Here is a 14,992-nt window from a genome sequence, read left to right as displayed (position 1 = left end):
TAGAGATGAGGTCTTGCCAAGTTGCCCAGGCGAGTCTCGAACCCACGGGCTCAGGCAATCCACTCACCTCAGCCTCCCAAAAGCGCGGGATTACAGGCTGAGCCACTGAGCCCGGCTCTTCAAATTATTGATGGTCTTTAATAATGAAAAATTTTCCTCATAGCTGCAGGTGATACAAAATTTGTTCCTTTTTTCTTTTAGAGACAGTGTCTCCCTCTGTTGCCCAGGCCAGAGTGTAGTGACGTGATCGTAGCTCACTGCAGCCTCAAACTCCTGGATTCAAGTGATCCTCCTGCCTCAGCCTCCTGAGTAGCTAGGACTACACTCACATGCCACCATGCCCAGCTCATAGTTCACTTTTTATTTGAATTTTTATGTATTTATTTGTGGAGATGAATTCTATCTTGCCCAGGCTGGTCTCAAATTCTTCGGCTCAAGCAATCCTCTTGCCTCAGCCTCCCAGCGTGCTGGGATTACAGGTATGAGCCACTGCACCTGGCCTTTATTTTTTATTTTTTGAGTTGGAGTCTCACTCTGTTGCCCAGGCTGGAGTATGCAGTGGCACGCTTATGGCCACTGCAGCCTCAAACTGCTGGGCTCAGGTGATTCTTCTGCCTCAGCCTTCTGGGTAGCTGGAACCACAGGCACACGCCACCACGCCTGGCTAATTTTTGAGAGAGATGTGGCCTTGCCAAGTTGCCCAGGCAGGTCTCGAACCCGTGGGCTCTGGCAATCCTCTCCCCTCATCCTCCCAAAGTCCTGGGATTATAGGCATGAGTCACTGCACCCGACCACACCTGGCCTTTAAAAAAAATTTTTTTTTTTTTTGTAGAGTCTTGCTATGTTGCCCAGGCTATTCTCAAACTCCTGGCTTCAAGTGATCCTCCTGCCTCAGATTCCCAAATGGCTGGATTACAATCATGAGCCACTGTACCCAGTCATGGATCATTTTTAACCATTCAAATTTCCCAACAGTTGAAATTATATTTAAAGACTTGAACAACTCTTCCCTTTATTCACAGATAAGTGGAATGTTGACATTCTGATGGATTTGCAAATGAATTTTGAACCCAATGGCAACTTTCCCACGTCAAGTTTTTTGTTGTTGTTTGTTTTTTGAGTCGGAGTCTCACTCTGTTGTCCAGGCTGGAATGCAGTGGTACGCTCACTACCACCACAGCCTCGATCTTCTGGGCTCAGGCAATCCTTCACCTCAGTCTTCCAAGTAGCTGGAACTACAGGCATGCCCCACCATGCCCAGCTTATGTATTTATTTATTTATTGTAGAGACGAAGTCTTGCCAAGTTGCCCAGGCTGGTCTTGGACCCTGGGCTCAGGCAGTCCTCTCACCTCCATCTCCCAAAGTTCTGGGATTTCAAGCGTGAGCTATCACACCTGGCCTAAGTATTTCTGAATAAGCCTACAGCTCTGATTTGCGGAACATGCATTGTTAATGCTATTAGGGTGTCTGTACAGGACAGGTCAGCTGGGAATGGATGGAGGGATTGAGCTTTGTGGAGATGGAACTGGACCCTACCAGCAGCTATGCAAACCAGCCCCTCTCCCTGGGCCAGCTGCACCTGGGGCAGTCCCTGAGCCTTGGGCACATGAGATCATAATTCCTCTGACTAGAGGTCCATGGGTCCCCTGTCCAGGCTAGGCAGGGGGTGCTCTCTGCTGCTGGCTGCTCAAGCAACCATTGCAGCCTCAAACTCTTGAGTTCAAGTGATCCTCCTACCTCAACCTTCCATGTGGTTAGTACCAAAATCATCACCTTGAAACACCATCTTAGCGATGCCAGCTCATCAGAACAACATGCTCACTGGGCCACTGTCAGCCCTACCCAGCTTCCCTAAAGAGAGTGGTCATCGGCATGTGCTAGTTCACTTGTCACGGGGGCATACAGCCGCTGCAGAGACTGACCGCTGGCCAGCTCTGAGGATGAATCTGGTTGGTCTGAGGGTCATTTCACCCCTTGTCAACACTTGGTCCGGAAATCGGCACGTGACTCAGTGTGGACTAACGTGGGGAGGTTGGCAGGGGTTCTTTTTGGGACAGCATTGAGAAGTGACTCTCCTCTTCCCACTGGATGCGTTTCTGATCCAGGACATGACATCAGGGACAGCAGCAAGCATGCGGCCACCAGTCTGAGAATGACTCCAACGCACAGACCCAAAGGACTCCCAAGGAAGAAGCAAGACATCTCCAAAGCCCACATCCCCTCTGGACCCTGTGTTGTGTCAGCCAGTGCATGTCCTCACTCCTTAAGCTAGTTTGACTTACACTTTGGCTCTTTGCAGCAGAAAGTGTCCTCAGTCTTGACTCTGTGACAGTCAAAATGGGGTAGAATGATAAAATAGCGATCGCTATGCGCAACCTCCATGCTACCAGGCGGTATTCACCCATGTGCAGATGGAGAAATGAAGGTTCAGAGAGGCTGAGTAATGTGCCCAAGGTCACATGGGGTTTCAGGACTACACTCCCACGGGCCCCACTCCAGAGTCCACGTTCTTTATCCTGGCACCAGTCAATGAGGGAAGAAGCCAAGAAACTGACTGATTGATTGATTAATTGATTGATTGATCGAGACACGGTCTCTTTCTGTTGCCCAGGCTGGAGTGCAGTGGCATGATCACAGTTCACTGCAGCCTCAAACGCCTGCGCTCAGGTGATCCTCCAGTCTCAGCCTCCCAAGTAGCTGGGAGTACAGGCGCACACCACTACACCCAGCTCATTTTTGAGTCGGGATCTCACTGTCACCCAGGCTGGAGTGCAGTGGGATTACCACAGCTCACTGCAGCCTCAATCTCCTGCCTCAACCTCCCAAGTAGCTGAGACAACAGGCATGTGCCACCAAGCCCAGCTAACTTCTGATTTTTTTGTTTGTTTGTAGAGATGAGGTCTGCCTATGTTGCCCAGGCTGGTTTTGAACTGTTGGCCTCAAGCAATCATTCTGCCTTGGCCTCCCAAAGCAACTTTAAAAGCAGACAACACAGTTCAGGAAACAGCATCTTTGGGTCACTTAGCAAAGAGGCAGATAACCCATACACTTCAGCAGATAGAGGGCCCAGGAGCAATTACAATTTGAGTCTACAAGTGAAGGAACAATTTACTATTATTTTTTTTTGAGTTGGAGTCTCACTCTGTCACCCAGACTGGAGTGCAGTGGCCACTCCCAGCCACTGCAGCCTCTACCTGCTGGGCTCCGGCAATCCTTCCACCTCAACCTTCCAAGTAGCTGGAACTGCAGGCATGCACCACCATGCCCAGCTAATTTTTTGATTTATTGTAGATATGAGGTCTCACCAAGTTGGCCAAGCTGATCTTGAACCCATGGGCTCAGGTAGTCCTCTCACCTTGGCCTCCCAAAGTACTAGGATTATAGGCGTAAGACACCTCACCTGGCCAGTGTATGACTCTTTATGTAGACACACCTATTTACTGGAAGTCTCCTCCAAACAATTCTTGTTGTTCTGGAAATCATAGACTGTAATGCCTGTAGCTCCTTCCAGAACATGTATGCTTTTCCCTCAGAATATAAACCCTGGGTCTTGCAGCTGCCCAAGACCACACTTCAGTCTGTAAGTTCACCCCAGACTGGTAAAGTGGATTTGTCTGCCTCCTTCCAAGATTTCTTGGCTCCATCCGCATTTGGAGGATGCTTTGCACACATGGATGTCTGCCATGGAATACTGCTGTTCTGAGAATGAACTGTTGTTGGGTCCAGGGAAAAAATGGGAAACTGGTTCAAGGAAAGACTGGGCAACATAGCGAGACCTCGTCTCCACAAAAAAAAAATCAAAACATTAGCCAGGTGTTGTGTTGTGCACCTGTAGTCTCAGCTACTTGAGAGGCTGAAGTGGAAGGATTGCCTGACCCCAGGAGATTGAGGCTGTGGTGAGCCGTGATCGTGCCACTGCACTCCAGCCTGGGCGACAGAGTGAGACCTTGACAAAAAAGAAAGAAAGATTAGCCAGGCTCGGTGGCTTAGCCTGTAATCCCAGGGCTTTGGGAGGCTGAGGTGAGTGGATTGCCTGAGCCTAAGGGTTTGAGACCCACCTGGGCAATTTGGCGAGACCTCATCTCTACATAAAATCAAAAAATCAGCCGGGTATGGTAGCGCGCGCCTGTAGTTCCAGCTACTTGGAAGGCTGAGGCGGAAGGATCGCCTGAGCCCAGCAGGTTGAGGCTGCAGTGGCCAGGAGCGGCCACTGCACTCCAGTCTGGGTGACAGAGTGAGACTCCGACTAAAAAAAAAAAAAAAAAAAAAAGCTGGGCTCAGTGGCTCAGCCTGTAATCCCGCGCCTTTGGGAGGCTGAGGTGAGTGGATTGCCTGAGCCCGCGGGTTCAAGACCTGCCTGGGCAGCGAGACCTCATCTCTACAATAAATCAAAAAATCAGCCAGGCATAGTAGCGCATGCCTGTAATTCTGGCTACTCGGAAGGCTGAGGCGGAAGGATCGCCGGAGTCCAGCAGGTCGAGGCTACGGTGGTCGCTCCCGGCCACTGCACTCCAGCCTGGGCGACCGAGTGAGACTCCAACTCAAAAAAAAAAAAAAAGAAAGAAAATACAGCATAGTTTTTTATCAATAAAGTATACCTTCAGTTTGATGAGTTTTGACAAATGTATGCAGTTCTGTCACCACCACTATGATGAAGATGTGGGAAAGATCCCACATGCCCTCCCAAGTAGCTGAGACAAGAGGTGTGCATCACCACACCTGGCTAATTTTTAAATTTTTTTGTAGAGGTGAGGTCTCACTGTGTTGTCCAGGCTGTTCTCAAACTCCAGTCCTCAAATGATTCTCCCGCCTGCCTAGGCCTCCCAAAGTGCTGGGATTGCAGGCATGAGGTACCATGTTCAGCATAGAATAAAGTCAGTCTTGTCCCCACAAGTAATCAGGGTGATCATATAAAAGCATGTTAGACCACGCCATGTCTCTGCCAGTGTGATCTTATAACGACATGTCAGATCACATTACTTTTTTTTTTGAGTTGGAGTCTCACTCTGTCACCCAGACTGGAGTGCAGTGGCCGCTCCTGGCCACCACAGCCTCAACCTACTGGGCTCTGGCAATCCTTCCGCCTCAGCCTTCCAAGTAGCCGGAATTACAGGCACAATGATGAGGTCTTGCTGCCCAGGCGGGTCTCGAACCCGCGGACTCAGGCAATCCACTCACCTCAGCCTCCCAAAGGCTGGGGATTACAGGCTGAGCCACCAAGCCCGGCTTTTTTCTTTTTTTTTAAAGACAACTTCTCACTATGTTGCCCAGGGGGGATTACCTGGGCTCAAGTAATCCCCCCACCTCAGCCTCCCAAATTGCTGGGAGCCCGGACAGAATTCATGGCTTTCATCTTGGAAGGAACAAAGCACCAAGTCCACAGCTCCAGTCCAAAGTCCTTCTCACAGCCTGGACAGAGCTGAGGGATAGCCCACTCAGAGAGGGCTTGTCGGACTCTGCCAGGACTGGGGTGTTCACATGACCCAGTCGAGGGGCTGCCAGGGAAGGGGCTCTCCTGAAGAAGGGAGCCTGGAGACAGCAGCACCACCAACCCGCACGGGTGGAGGCCAAGGCAGCCAGGCCAAGGCCAGGAGCCAGCCCCAGCCCACCCCTCCAGCTGCCTGGGTGTAGACTTCGGGCAGCGGCTGGGCCCAGAAGCCTGACTCCATGGGGGTTGGGGGGAAGAGGCCCGCAGTTCCCAAGCAGAAGAGAAGAACAGGAGCTTCCAGGTGCCCCAAATTCCCTTTTCTGTGTCAGCCCCAAACCAGCAGAAGACGCCCTGGCCAATGTGGTCCAGGCTCTGCCACTTTGCGCCCTCTGGCGGCCATGCTGGTCAAGGCCGGACGGGCACTCTGGCTCTCCTCACGCTCCTCCCAGGCCCAGGGGCCGCTCCCGGGCCTCCCTGCCCAAGCCAGGGTTCCAGCTGCAAGACCCAAAAAGCTGAGGCATCAGCAGCCCCGGGTCTGGCCTGGGCTCACTCTGGCCAGCAAAGGGAGGCCGGTGCCGACATCGGTGATGACACACCTGCCCCACCGGGCAAGCACTCACCATGGGCCAGGCTCAAGCCAGGCCACTCCATGCCCACCCAGTCCCAACGACCAACAAGTAGATTAAGGCCCAGGGAGGGTGTGGCAGACGCCCAAGATCAGCCAGCAAGGAGGTGATGCCAGGTGGACCTGACCCCTCCCACTCCCCTCCCCTCTGTCCCTCAGATGAGGGAGCCTCCTCCCAGGCTGGCTGAGTGCAGAGGCTCAGCCATGAGTTAGCAAGTGTAAAGTGCAAACACCAGTGGCTTTTATTGAGGGCCTATTGTGTGCTGGGCACCAGGTCTTTAAGGGTCCTCCTCCCACCTCCCTGCACTTCCCACTGACCAGGGAAGAGGGTGCTGGTGAGACCCAAATGTCAGGTGGGGAGGGGGTGGAGGTGGAGGTAGAAGGGGATAGAGGGGCCCCAGCAGCTGAGTCCTTAGGGAGGGCAGGGCTCCTGGGGTCTGCCCAGCTTGATGGGGAAAGCTGAAGGGCCACCTCCTTCCCACACCCTAGGCTCTGAATCTGGGCAGGGTCAGGGGGCCTGCAGGTCCTGCACTTTTAGTATGTGACCTTCGCGAAATTGAATCCATCTCTGAGTGGTTTCTCCTGATGCGAGACGGGTCCAGCATGCAGAGTGGCCATGCCCAAGGTGGCAGCCAGGTCTCACCAGGTCTGCGGTCCCTGCCAGCAACCACCTCCTCTGTTCCCTGGAGCAGGTAGCTGCTGCCAGCTCCTGGGCACTCCTTGGAGTCCTCACCTGGACCTGGTGGGACAGAAGGGGAAGGAAGAGAAAAATAGAAAGAACTAGAGCCAGACAGAATCAGAGAAAGACAGGCACCAAAAGGTATAGACAGACAGAGCCAGAGACAGGTAGAGAGAGAGGGAGACAGAGATAGAGAGAGATGCAGAGATAGCTGGGGCACAGAGACAGAGCCAGAGCCAGAGAGGAGAGAGAAAGATATGAGAAGGGGAACACAGAGCCCCAGCAGCCACACCACAGAGGGAGAAAGTCAAAGCCCACAGGTGGAGCCTTTTCCCAGCCCTAGCCTTACCTAGAGCTCATCCCGGGGGTGTGGATGGAGGCTGTGGCCACTGCTGCCAGCCAGGTCCAGGCGGGGGTCACGCAGGGTCTTCTGAGAGCCACTCCAGCTGATGAGGCGGCCGCTGTCGTCATCCCAGAGGGAGGACGTCTCCGTGTCACTGAGCCACTCGGCATCCCCTGCGTAGTGGGTGGGCGCAGCGAGCAGGGGCCGGGCTGAGAAGGCCCGCAGGTCCCGTGGCCAGAAGTGTGCCTTGTACTGCTTGCTGTGGGCAGGAGGACAGCTCAGGGGGGCTGAGGCCTCCCCCTTCTCTCAGACCACACGCCAGTCCGGAGCCAGGCACCTCCTCTGCCCCAAGCACCTCACTGCCCTTCCCATCTGGTGCTCGCAGCAGTCCTGAGGAGTGGAATTTCTATTATCCCCATTTTCCAGATGAAGAAACTGAGGCTGAGAACAGGGAAGTTATCTGAGTAAAAACCACGGGGGAAGCCAGGTGCAGTGGCTCACACCTGCAATCCCAGCACTTTGGTAGGTGGATGTGAGAGGACTGCTTGAGCTCAGGGGTTCGAGACCAGCCTGGGCAACATGGCGAGACTTTGTCTCCACAATAAATAAAAAGCTAGCCAGGCATGGTGGTACATGCCTGTGGTTCCAGCTACCTGGAAGGCTGAAGCGGAAGGATCACCTGAGCCTAGCCGGTCAAGGCTGCAGTGGCCATGAGCGTGCCACTGCACTCCAACGTGGGCAACAGAGATTCTAACTAAAAAAAAAAAAAATATCCACAGGAGGCCAGGTGCAGTGACTCACACCTGTAATCCCAAACACTTTGGGAGACTGAGGCAGAAGAGCCCAGAAGTTTGAGACCAGCCTGGGCAACATAGCAAGACCCTGTCTCTACAAAAAAATTTAAAAGTTAGTTGGGTGTGGTGATACACACATGTAGTCTCAACTACTCGGGCAGCGGAGGCAGAAGGAACTCCTGAGCCCAGAAGGTGGAGGCTACAGGGAGCTGTGATCTTGCCACTGTACTCCAGCCTGGGCAACAGAGTGAGAACCCGACTCTAGAAAAAAAAAACTGAAGCCGGGTTCGGTGGCTCAGCCTGTAATCCCGCGCCTTTGGGAGGCTGAGGTGAGTGGATTGCCTGAGCCCGTGGGTTCGAGACCCGCCTGGGCAGCGAGAGCTCATCTCTACAATCAATCAAAAAATCAGCCGGGCGTGGTAGCGCGTGCCTGTAGTTCCTGCTATTTGGAAGGCTGAGGCGGAGGATCGCCGGAGCCCAGCAGGTCAAGGCTGCGGTGGCCGGGAGCGGCCACTGCACTCCAGTCTGGGCGACAGAGTGAGACTCCAACTCAAAAAAAAAAAAAAAAAACCCAAAAAAATCAAAACCACTCCGGCTGCACAGAGTTCATGCAGAGGCTGGTCTAACTCCAGGCGAGGGGGGGCTACTCCTAGGTGGCCTGGAGCAAGGGACTTGTCCTTGCCAGTCTCAGTCTCCCCATCTGCCTAGCAAGGGACTCGACTCCTGGCTGAGATGGACCCCTGCGTGGGACGCCCCGCCCCACCCCACCTGAGCCTCACTTGGGGTGCTGGTCAAACATGATGGGCAGGAACTCGTCCACGGGCAGCATGCGGTGCAGGGGCTGGGAGGCCAGCAGCTTGCGGGCACCCTCCAGGCTCAGGGCATATGCCAGCGTCCAGTAGGAGTACCCGGCCACCACCAGGCCCGGCAGCCCCTCCACGGCCGCCTCCTTCTCGGGGTTCACCTGCTTCCGGCCCAGGTAGCTGCAGGTGACACCAAGGGTCCCTGAAGTCACTCAAGCCCTCCCCCCATCCCTGCTGCCAGGCCAGGCTCTTGGGGGAAGGACTGGCCAGGATTCCAAGCAGGAAGAAGCAGACCCAGAGCCGCCCCGCTCCCCCGCCCCGGGGCGCAGGTGCCTACATCAGGTCCCACGGCAGCTTCTCCGTCTCCACCTGCTCCATCAGCCGCTCCAGCCGCCCCCGGAAGTTGCTCTCAAAGCGCACATCATCCTCAAAAACCACAACGCGGTCCAGGCCCCTGGCAGCCACCTGTGGTACCCCATGGGGAGAGAGATGGCTCTTCAGAGCCGGGCTAGCCCCTTCCCTCCTGGTTCAAGCCCACAGACTCTGCCTGGCTCAGTTATATTCCAACTGCTCAGCCCTGATCACAAGCCACAGTTGCCCCAAAGCCTGCTGGGACTCCCATGGCCGGAAGACTGAAATCCCAGCCTGGCTCTGGCATTCAAGGACCCCAGACCCTTACCGGGCCCAGTGGCTCACGCCTGTAATCCCAGCACTTTGGGAGACCAAGGCGAAAGGATTGCCTGAACCCACGGGTTCGAGACCAGCCTGAGCAACTTAGAAAGACCTCGTCTCTACAGTAAATCAAACAATTAGTCAGGCATAGTGGTGCACACCTGTAGCTCCAGCTACTTGGAAGGCTGAGGCAGAAGGATCACCTGAGCCCAGCAGGTTGTGGCTACAGTGGCCATGAACGTGGTGGCACATATTCCAGCTTGGGTGAATATGTAGAGTGAAACTCCTACTAAAAAAAAAAAGATCCCAGATTCCCAGCTACATTCACTAAGCATGTTTGTATCCCAGGGGCCAGTGAGGAGGAATGATGATCCCCTATTTCAGGAAGGAGGTGGACATGTCAGGAGGGGAAAATGCCTGTCCAAAGACACAGAGCCAGGAAATGGCATGACAGGATGTGACCTGCATCTGTCAGATCCCAGGGGCCCAGCCTGTTACTTTGGCCTCCTGAGCTTTTTCTTTTCTTTTTTTGGAGTCTGGGCCTCACTCTATTGCCCAGGCTGGAGTGCAGTGGCATGATCACAGCTCACCACAGCCTCGACCTCCTGGGCTCAGGCGAGCCTCTCACCTCAGCCTCCTGAGTAGCTGGGACTACAGGTGCATGCCACCAAGCTCAGCTAATTTTTACATTTTTTGTAGAGATGAGATCTTACTATGTTGCCCAGACTGGTCTCGAGTTCCTGAGCTCAAATGATCCTCCCTTATTGGTCTCCCAAAGTGCTGGAATTACAGGTGTAAGCCACCGCACCCAGCCTCTTTCTTGATTTCTGTGCCTGCCTCTGGCCCCTGTACCCCAAGAGGATCCAGGATCCTTCTACTGCATGAAGGAGCAGACAGGCATTTTCCTTGTTCCCCTCTGTGTTCAGAGTAGAATATCTCCTAGCACATAGTAGGTTCTCATGAGAGACTATAGAATGAATTGAAACATCCCTCAGTGGTGTCCAGTGGAGCACAGAACAAGCCAGATTTTTTAACTTTTTTTTGAGTTGGAGTCTCACTCTGTCGCCCAGACTGGAGTGCAGCGGCTGCTCCCGGCCACTGCAGCCTCGACCTGCTGGGCTCTGGCGATCCTTCCGCCTCAGCCTTCCAAGTAGCCAGAATTACAGGCATGCGCTACCATGCCCGGCTGACTTTTTGATTTATTGTAGAGATGAGGTCTCGCTGCCTAGGCGGGTCTCGAACCCGCGGGCTCAGGCAATCCACTCACCTCAGCCTCCCAAAGGTACGGAATTATAGGCTGAGCCACTGAGCCCGGCCAGATTTTTTTATTTTTATTTCTTAGAGACATAGTCTTGCTCTGTTGCCCAGGGTATAGTGCAGTGGCTCAATCATAGCTCACTGCAGCCTTAACCTCCTGGGCTCAAGTGATCCTCCTGCCTCAGCCTCCTGAGTAGCTGGAACTACAGGCGTGCACCACCACGCCCAGGTAATTTTTGTAGAGACAGGATCTCGCTATGTAGTCCAGGCTGGTTTTGAACTCCCAGCCTTGAAGCGATCCTCCCGCCTTAGCCTCCCTTGGGAGTAGGTGTGAGCTACTGCACCTGCCCCCAGGTCTTTGTTAGTGCATTCATTCACTCACTGGTTCATGCAAGTGCTGGCATAGAGCAGAGCCTAGGACAAGCCGGCCCAACTCCCCCTGAAGGCCGAGGGCCAGAGAGGTGGTGTCCTCACCTCTTCCCAGATGGAGTAGTGGCTGAGGAAGCAGCCCACCTCGCCCTTGGTCAGCGTGCGGCCCGAGTAGGGGTCCTGGTAGCCAGGGAGCAGGTCCACGCCAAGGTTCCTGATGCTGCTGCCATTGAGCGCCCTGAGGGACATGGGTGTGGTGGCTGAGGGGTGCCCAGAGACCCCTTCAGAGGGATTTGGTCCATGCATGCTTGGGACAGTCACGCTGGGGTCTAGTGTGAAGGCGCTTTCGGCCTCATAACTCCTTTGCATGGCCTGAAGCTGTCGGTGGCCAGAGCGACCTTGGGAGTTACGACAGGAGGTAACCATGAGGATGTGTGGTTGACCAGGCTGTGGTTCCTGTCCAGGAGGCCTCCCAAGTGCTGGGATTACAGGCATGAGCCACCGTGACCGGCCTGAACTTTTTTTTTTTTTTGAGTCCAAGTCTCACTGTTACCCAGGCTGAAGTGCAGTGGCATGCTTATAGCCACCACAGCCTTGACCAACTGGGCTTAGGTTATCTTTCTACCTCAGCCGTACAAGTGGCTGGAACTACAGGCATGTGCCACCATGCCTGGCTAATTTTTTAAATTTATTGTAGAGACAAGGTCTTGCCAAGTTGCCCAGGCTGGTTTCAAACCCTTGGGCTCAGGTACTCCCCTCACCTCGGGCTCCCAAAGTGCTGGGATTATAGGCATGAGGCACCATGCCTGGCTTGGCCTGAACTCTTATAAAACCCTAAGAGCAAGGCACAATTATCTGCCAACTTACATGACAGGGCTGAGAGGCGGGGGTAACCTGCAGGAGGTCACACAGCCGTGGGCAAAACCCAGGCCCTGGAGCCTTAACCCTTGTGCTCTCCCTCCCATGGGCTAAGGGAGGGTGTCTTGTCCTGTATTTGTCCACCCACCCTGGAACTTTCTGAGGCAGTATTACTCAGGTCCTACTTGGACACCTCTGGGGACAAGAAACTCATTCAATGTGTCTGCTTTCCCCAGTCCAGGGGGTTCAGAGACGGTCTACACTGCCCCTCAAGTGCCCAGGGCACCTCCAGGAAGCCTCACCGGCCATCCACAGCATCCACCACCCGCCCAGAGATCTCCATCTCCCAGAGCGAGCTCAGCATGCGTTCCCGGCGATCAGGTCTTCGGGCCAGGCTGATGACAAAGACCTGGAGGAAGTGGGGTGGGGGGGTGAGTACAGGGGATGGGGAGGGGAGAGCCTTCTACCTCCTGCCCGAAGGTTGGGGGGACTCACCTCGTCAAACCCCATCTTGCTGGGCCTCTTTGGAGGCCGAGACACATGAGCTGAGGCCTGCATCGGGGGCCCATCAACTGCAGAGGGAAACACACCCCAGCTATGAGCCCCTGCTGGCTCCTATTAGCAGCCACCCCAAAATCCAGCAAGAAGGGCCCTCTGAGACTGCAGAATCCACCTGTCCCCATTATAAATATGGAGAGACTGGCAGGGCATGGTGGCTCACACCTGTAATCCCAGCACTTTGGGAGGCTAAGGCTGGAGGACTGCCTGAGCCCAGGAGTTTGAGACCAGCCTGGGCAACACAGCAAGACCGCAACTCTACTAAAAATCAAAAAATTAGCTGGCATGGTGGTGCATGCCTGTAATCCCAGCTACTTGGGAGGCTGAGGCAGGAGGATCACCTGAGCCCAGGAGGTTGAGGCTGTGGTGAGCCATGATCATGCCACTGCACTCCAGCCTGGGTGACAGAGTGAGACTCCCGGCTCAAAAAAAAAAAAAAAAAAAGATGGGGAGACTGAGACCCAACAGGAAAAGAGACTTGTTCAGAGTCAGAACAAGTTAGGGCAATGCTAGATCCCTGAGCCCATGGCCCACTCAGATCCGGGCCTAGGAAAAGGGGCCCCATGGGAGGCAGAAGCCCTGGCAGCAGGTGAGTCGAACAGGTGCCTAGTCCTCACCTAGGGCTTCCAAGATCAGGTGGATGAAGTTGACCCTCTCGTCCTCCAGCCCCTGGTGGGATTTAACAGGCACGTTCATGTATCCGTAACGGTGCTCGTTACACACGTGGATCGACACCCCTGCGGAGACAGGCCAGGCGAGAGCTGGAGTGCGGGCCAGGGCTCTCAGAACCCAGCTGAGCGGTCCTTGGCCCAGCACTGGCAGTGACCCAAGATGCAGGGCCTCTCTGGGACTTAGTTTCCCCACCCGTGGAACCAGATGGAGAAAAGGCATGGCTCACACAATGGCTAAGGGGTCTTTCTGCTGAGATGATGTATTCATCAGCTCTGTCCTGGGCACCAGCTGAGCACCAGGGCTACCGTGGTGAGTGGTGGCGACTGAGACAGACAAGAGTCCCTGCCCTCCAAGGATGAAGGTGGGACGTGGCAGGCAGACACCCACTGACCACAGCCACAGGACACCAGCAAGCCCTGCTGCACCACCCCCTAAATCCTCCCAGTTCTCCCCTGCCCCACCACCCCACCTGAATCTAAATGCCATCACCTTTTGCCCAGACCCCTCCACTGCAGCCCACACTCTTTGGGGCTCCCCTCCATGTTATCTTCCACCTGGTAACCAGAGTGGCCTTTACCCCCACTTCAATATTTGTCACCTTGGCTGGTGCGGTGCCTTACACCTGTAATCCCAGCACTTTGGTAGGCTGAAGCGAGAGGATTGCTTGGGCCCAAGAGTTCAAGACCAGCCTGGGTAACATAGTGAGACCCTGTTTCTTCAAAACTCAATAATTAGGCTGGACATGGTGGCTCACCCACCAGTCTTCATGTCCGTGGTTGAGCCTGTCTATGCCCTGAATGACATGTTCTCTGTAGCCTTCTGAAGAACTTTACAACACAAATGACTCTGTCTTGCTCTCATCTTCTGACTCTTCTTCAGGACTGGATTTATTCCATCCACACCCAAACACTTTCTAGTAACTTCCATCTTAAAAATAACTACCAGCTGAGTGCAGTGACTCATGCCTGTAATCCCAGCATTTTGGGATGCCAAGGCGGGAGGATTGCTTGAGCCTAGGAGCTTGAAACCAGCCTGGGCAACATAGTGAGACCTCATCTCTACAAAAAATAATTAGCCAAGCATGGTGGTGCATGCCTGTAGTCCCAGCTACTTGGGAGGCTGAGGTGGGAAGATTGCTTGAGCCCAGGAAGTCAAGGCCTCAGTAAGCCATGATCATGCCACTGCACTCCAGCCTGGGTGACAGAGTAAGATCCTGTCTCAAGAAAAAAAAAAAAAAAAGGTTCACTTCCTCCAGGAAGCCTTACCTAACCAGGCTAACTCTATAGTTTAAGCTCCCAGTTCTGCAGCCCCATTGTTAAGACAAGAAACACCTGTATTGGGACTGACTTCCTTAGTAATAAATGGAAATTCAGCCGGACTCGGTGGCTCAGCCTGTAATCCCAGCGCTTTGGGAGGCTGAGGCGAGTGGACTGCCTGAGCCCATGGGTTCGGGGCCCGCCCAGACAACTTCGTGAGACCTCGTCTCTACAATAAATCAAAAACTAGCCGGGTGTGGTAGTGAGTGCCTATAGTTCCGGCTACTTGGAAGGCTGAGGCGGGAGGATTGCCGGAGCCCAGCAGGTCGAGGCTGTGGTGGCCAGAAGCGTGCCACTGCACTCCAGTCAGGGCAACAGAGTGAGACTCCAACTCTAAATAAATAGATAAATAAATAAATGGACAGTCAAGCTTGTAATCCCAGCATTTTGGGAGACCAAAGCGAGAGGATTGCCTGAGCTCAGGGGTTCGAGACCAGCCTGGGCAACTTGGCAAAACCTTGTCTCCACAATAAATCAAAAAATTACAGCCGGGCTCGGTGGCTCAGCCTGTAATCCCACGCCTTTGGGAGGCTGAGGTGAGTGGAATGCCTAAGCCCGTGGGTTCGAGACCCGCCTGGGCAACTTGGCAAGACCGCATCTCTACAATAAATCAAAAA

General features: G+C 54.2%; 1 protein-coding gene across 1 annotated transcript in view; it reads right to left on the bottom strand.

Annotated features, from left to right (window-relative positions):
* Positions 1–6,273: 6,273 nt before the first annotated feature.
* CERCAM (cerebral endothelial cell adhesion molecule) overlaps positions 6,274–14,992 on the bottom strand; it is a 14,211-nt gene continuing 5,492 nt past the window's right edge. The window contains exons 6-13 of the mRNA XM_008060652.2: positions 13,005–13,124; positions 12,325–12,401; positions 12,132–12,238; positions 11,077–11,209; positions 9,011–9,138; positions 8,650–8,853; positions 7,083–7,335; positions 6,274–6,793 (exon numbers count right to left, since the gene is read on the bottom strand). Of these exons, the coding sequence (XP_008058843.1) occupies positions 7,083–7,335; positions 8,650–8,853; positions 9,011–9,138; positions 11,077–11,209; positions 12,132–12,238; positions 12,325–12,401; positions 13,005–13,124 (1,022 nt within the window). The 3' untranslated portion in view covers positions 6,274–6,793. The remainder of the gene's footprint in view (positions 6,794–7,082; positions 7,336–8,649; positions 8,854–9,010; positions 9,139–11,076; positions 11,210–12,131; positions 12,239–12,324; positions 12,402–13,004; positions 13,125–14,992) is intronic.

Source organism: Carlito syrichta, unplaced genomic scaffold (assembly GCF_000164805.1).
Source record: "Carlito syrichta isolate Samal-C Ts95f unplaced genomic scaffold, Tarsius_syrichta-2.0.1 Scaffold304686, whole genome shotgun sequence".
In the NCBI taxonomy this organism is placed as follows: Eukaryota; Metazoa; Chordata; class Mammalia; order Primates; family Tarsiidae; genus Carlito; species Carlito syrichta.
The sequence above is the reverse complement of the archived record's forward strand: the minus strand, read 5'-3'. Positions and strand labels throughout refer to the sequence as shown.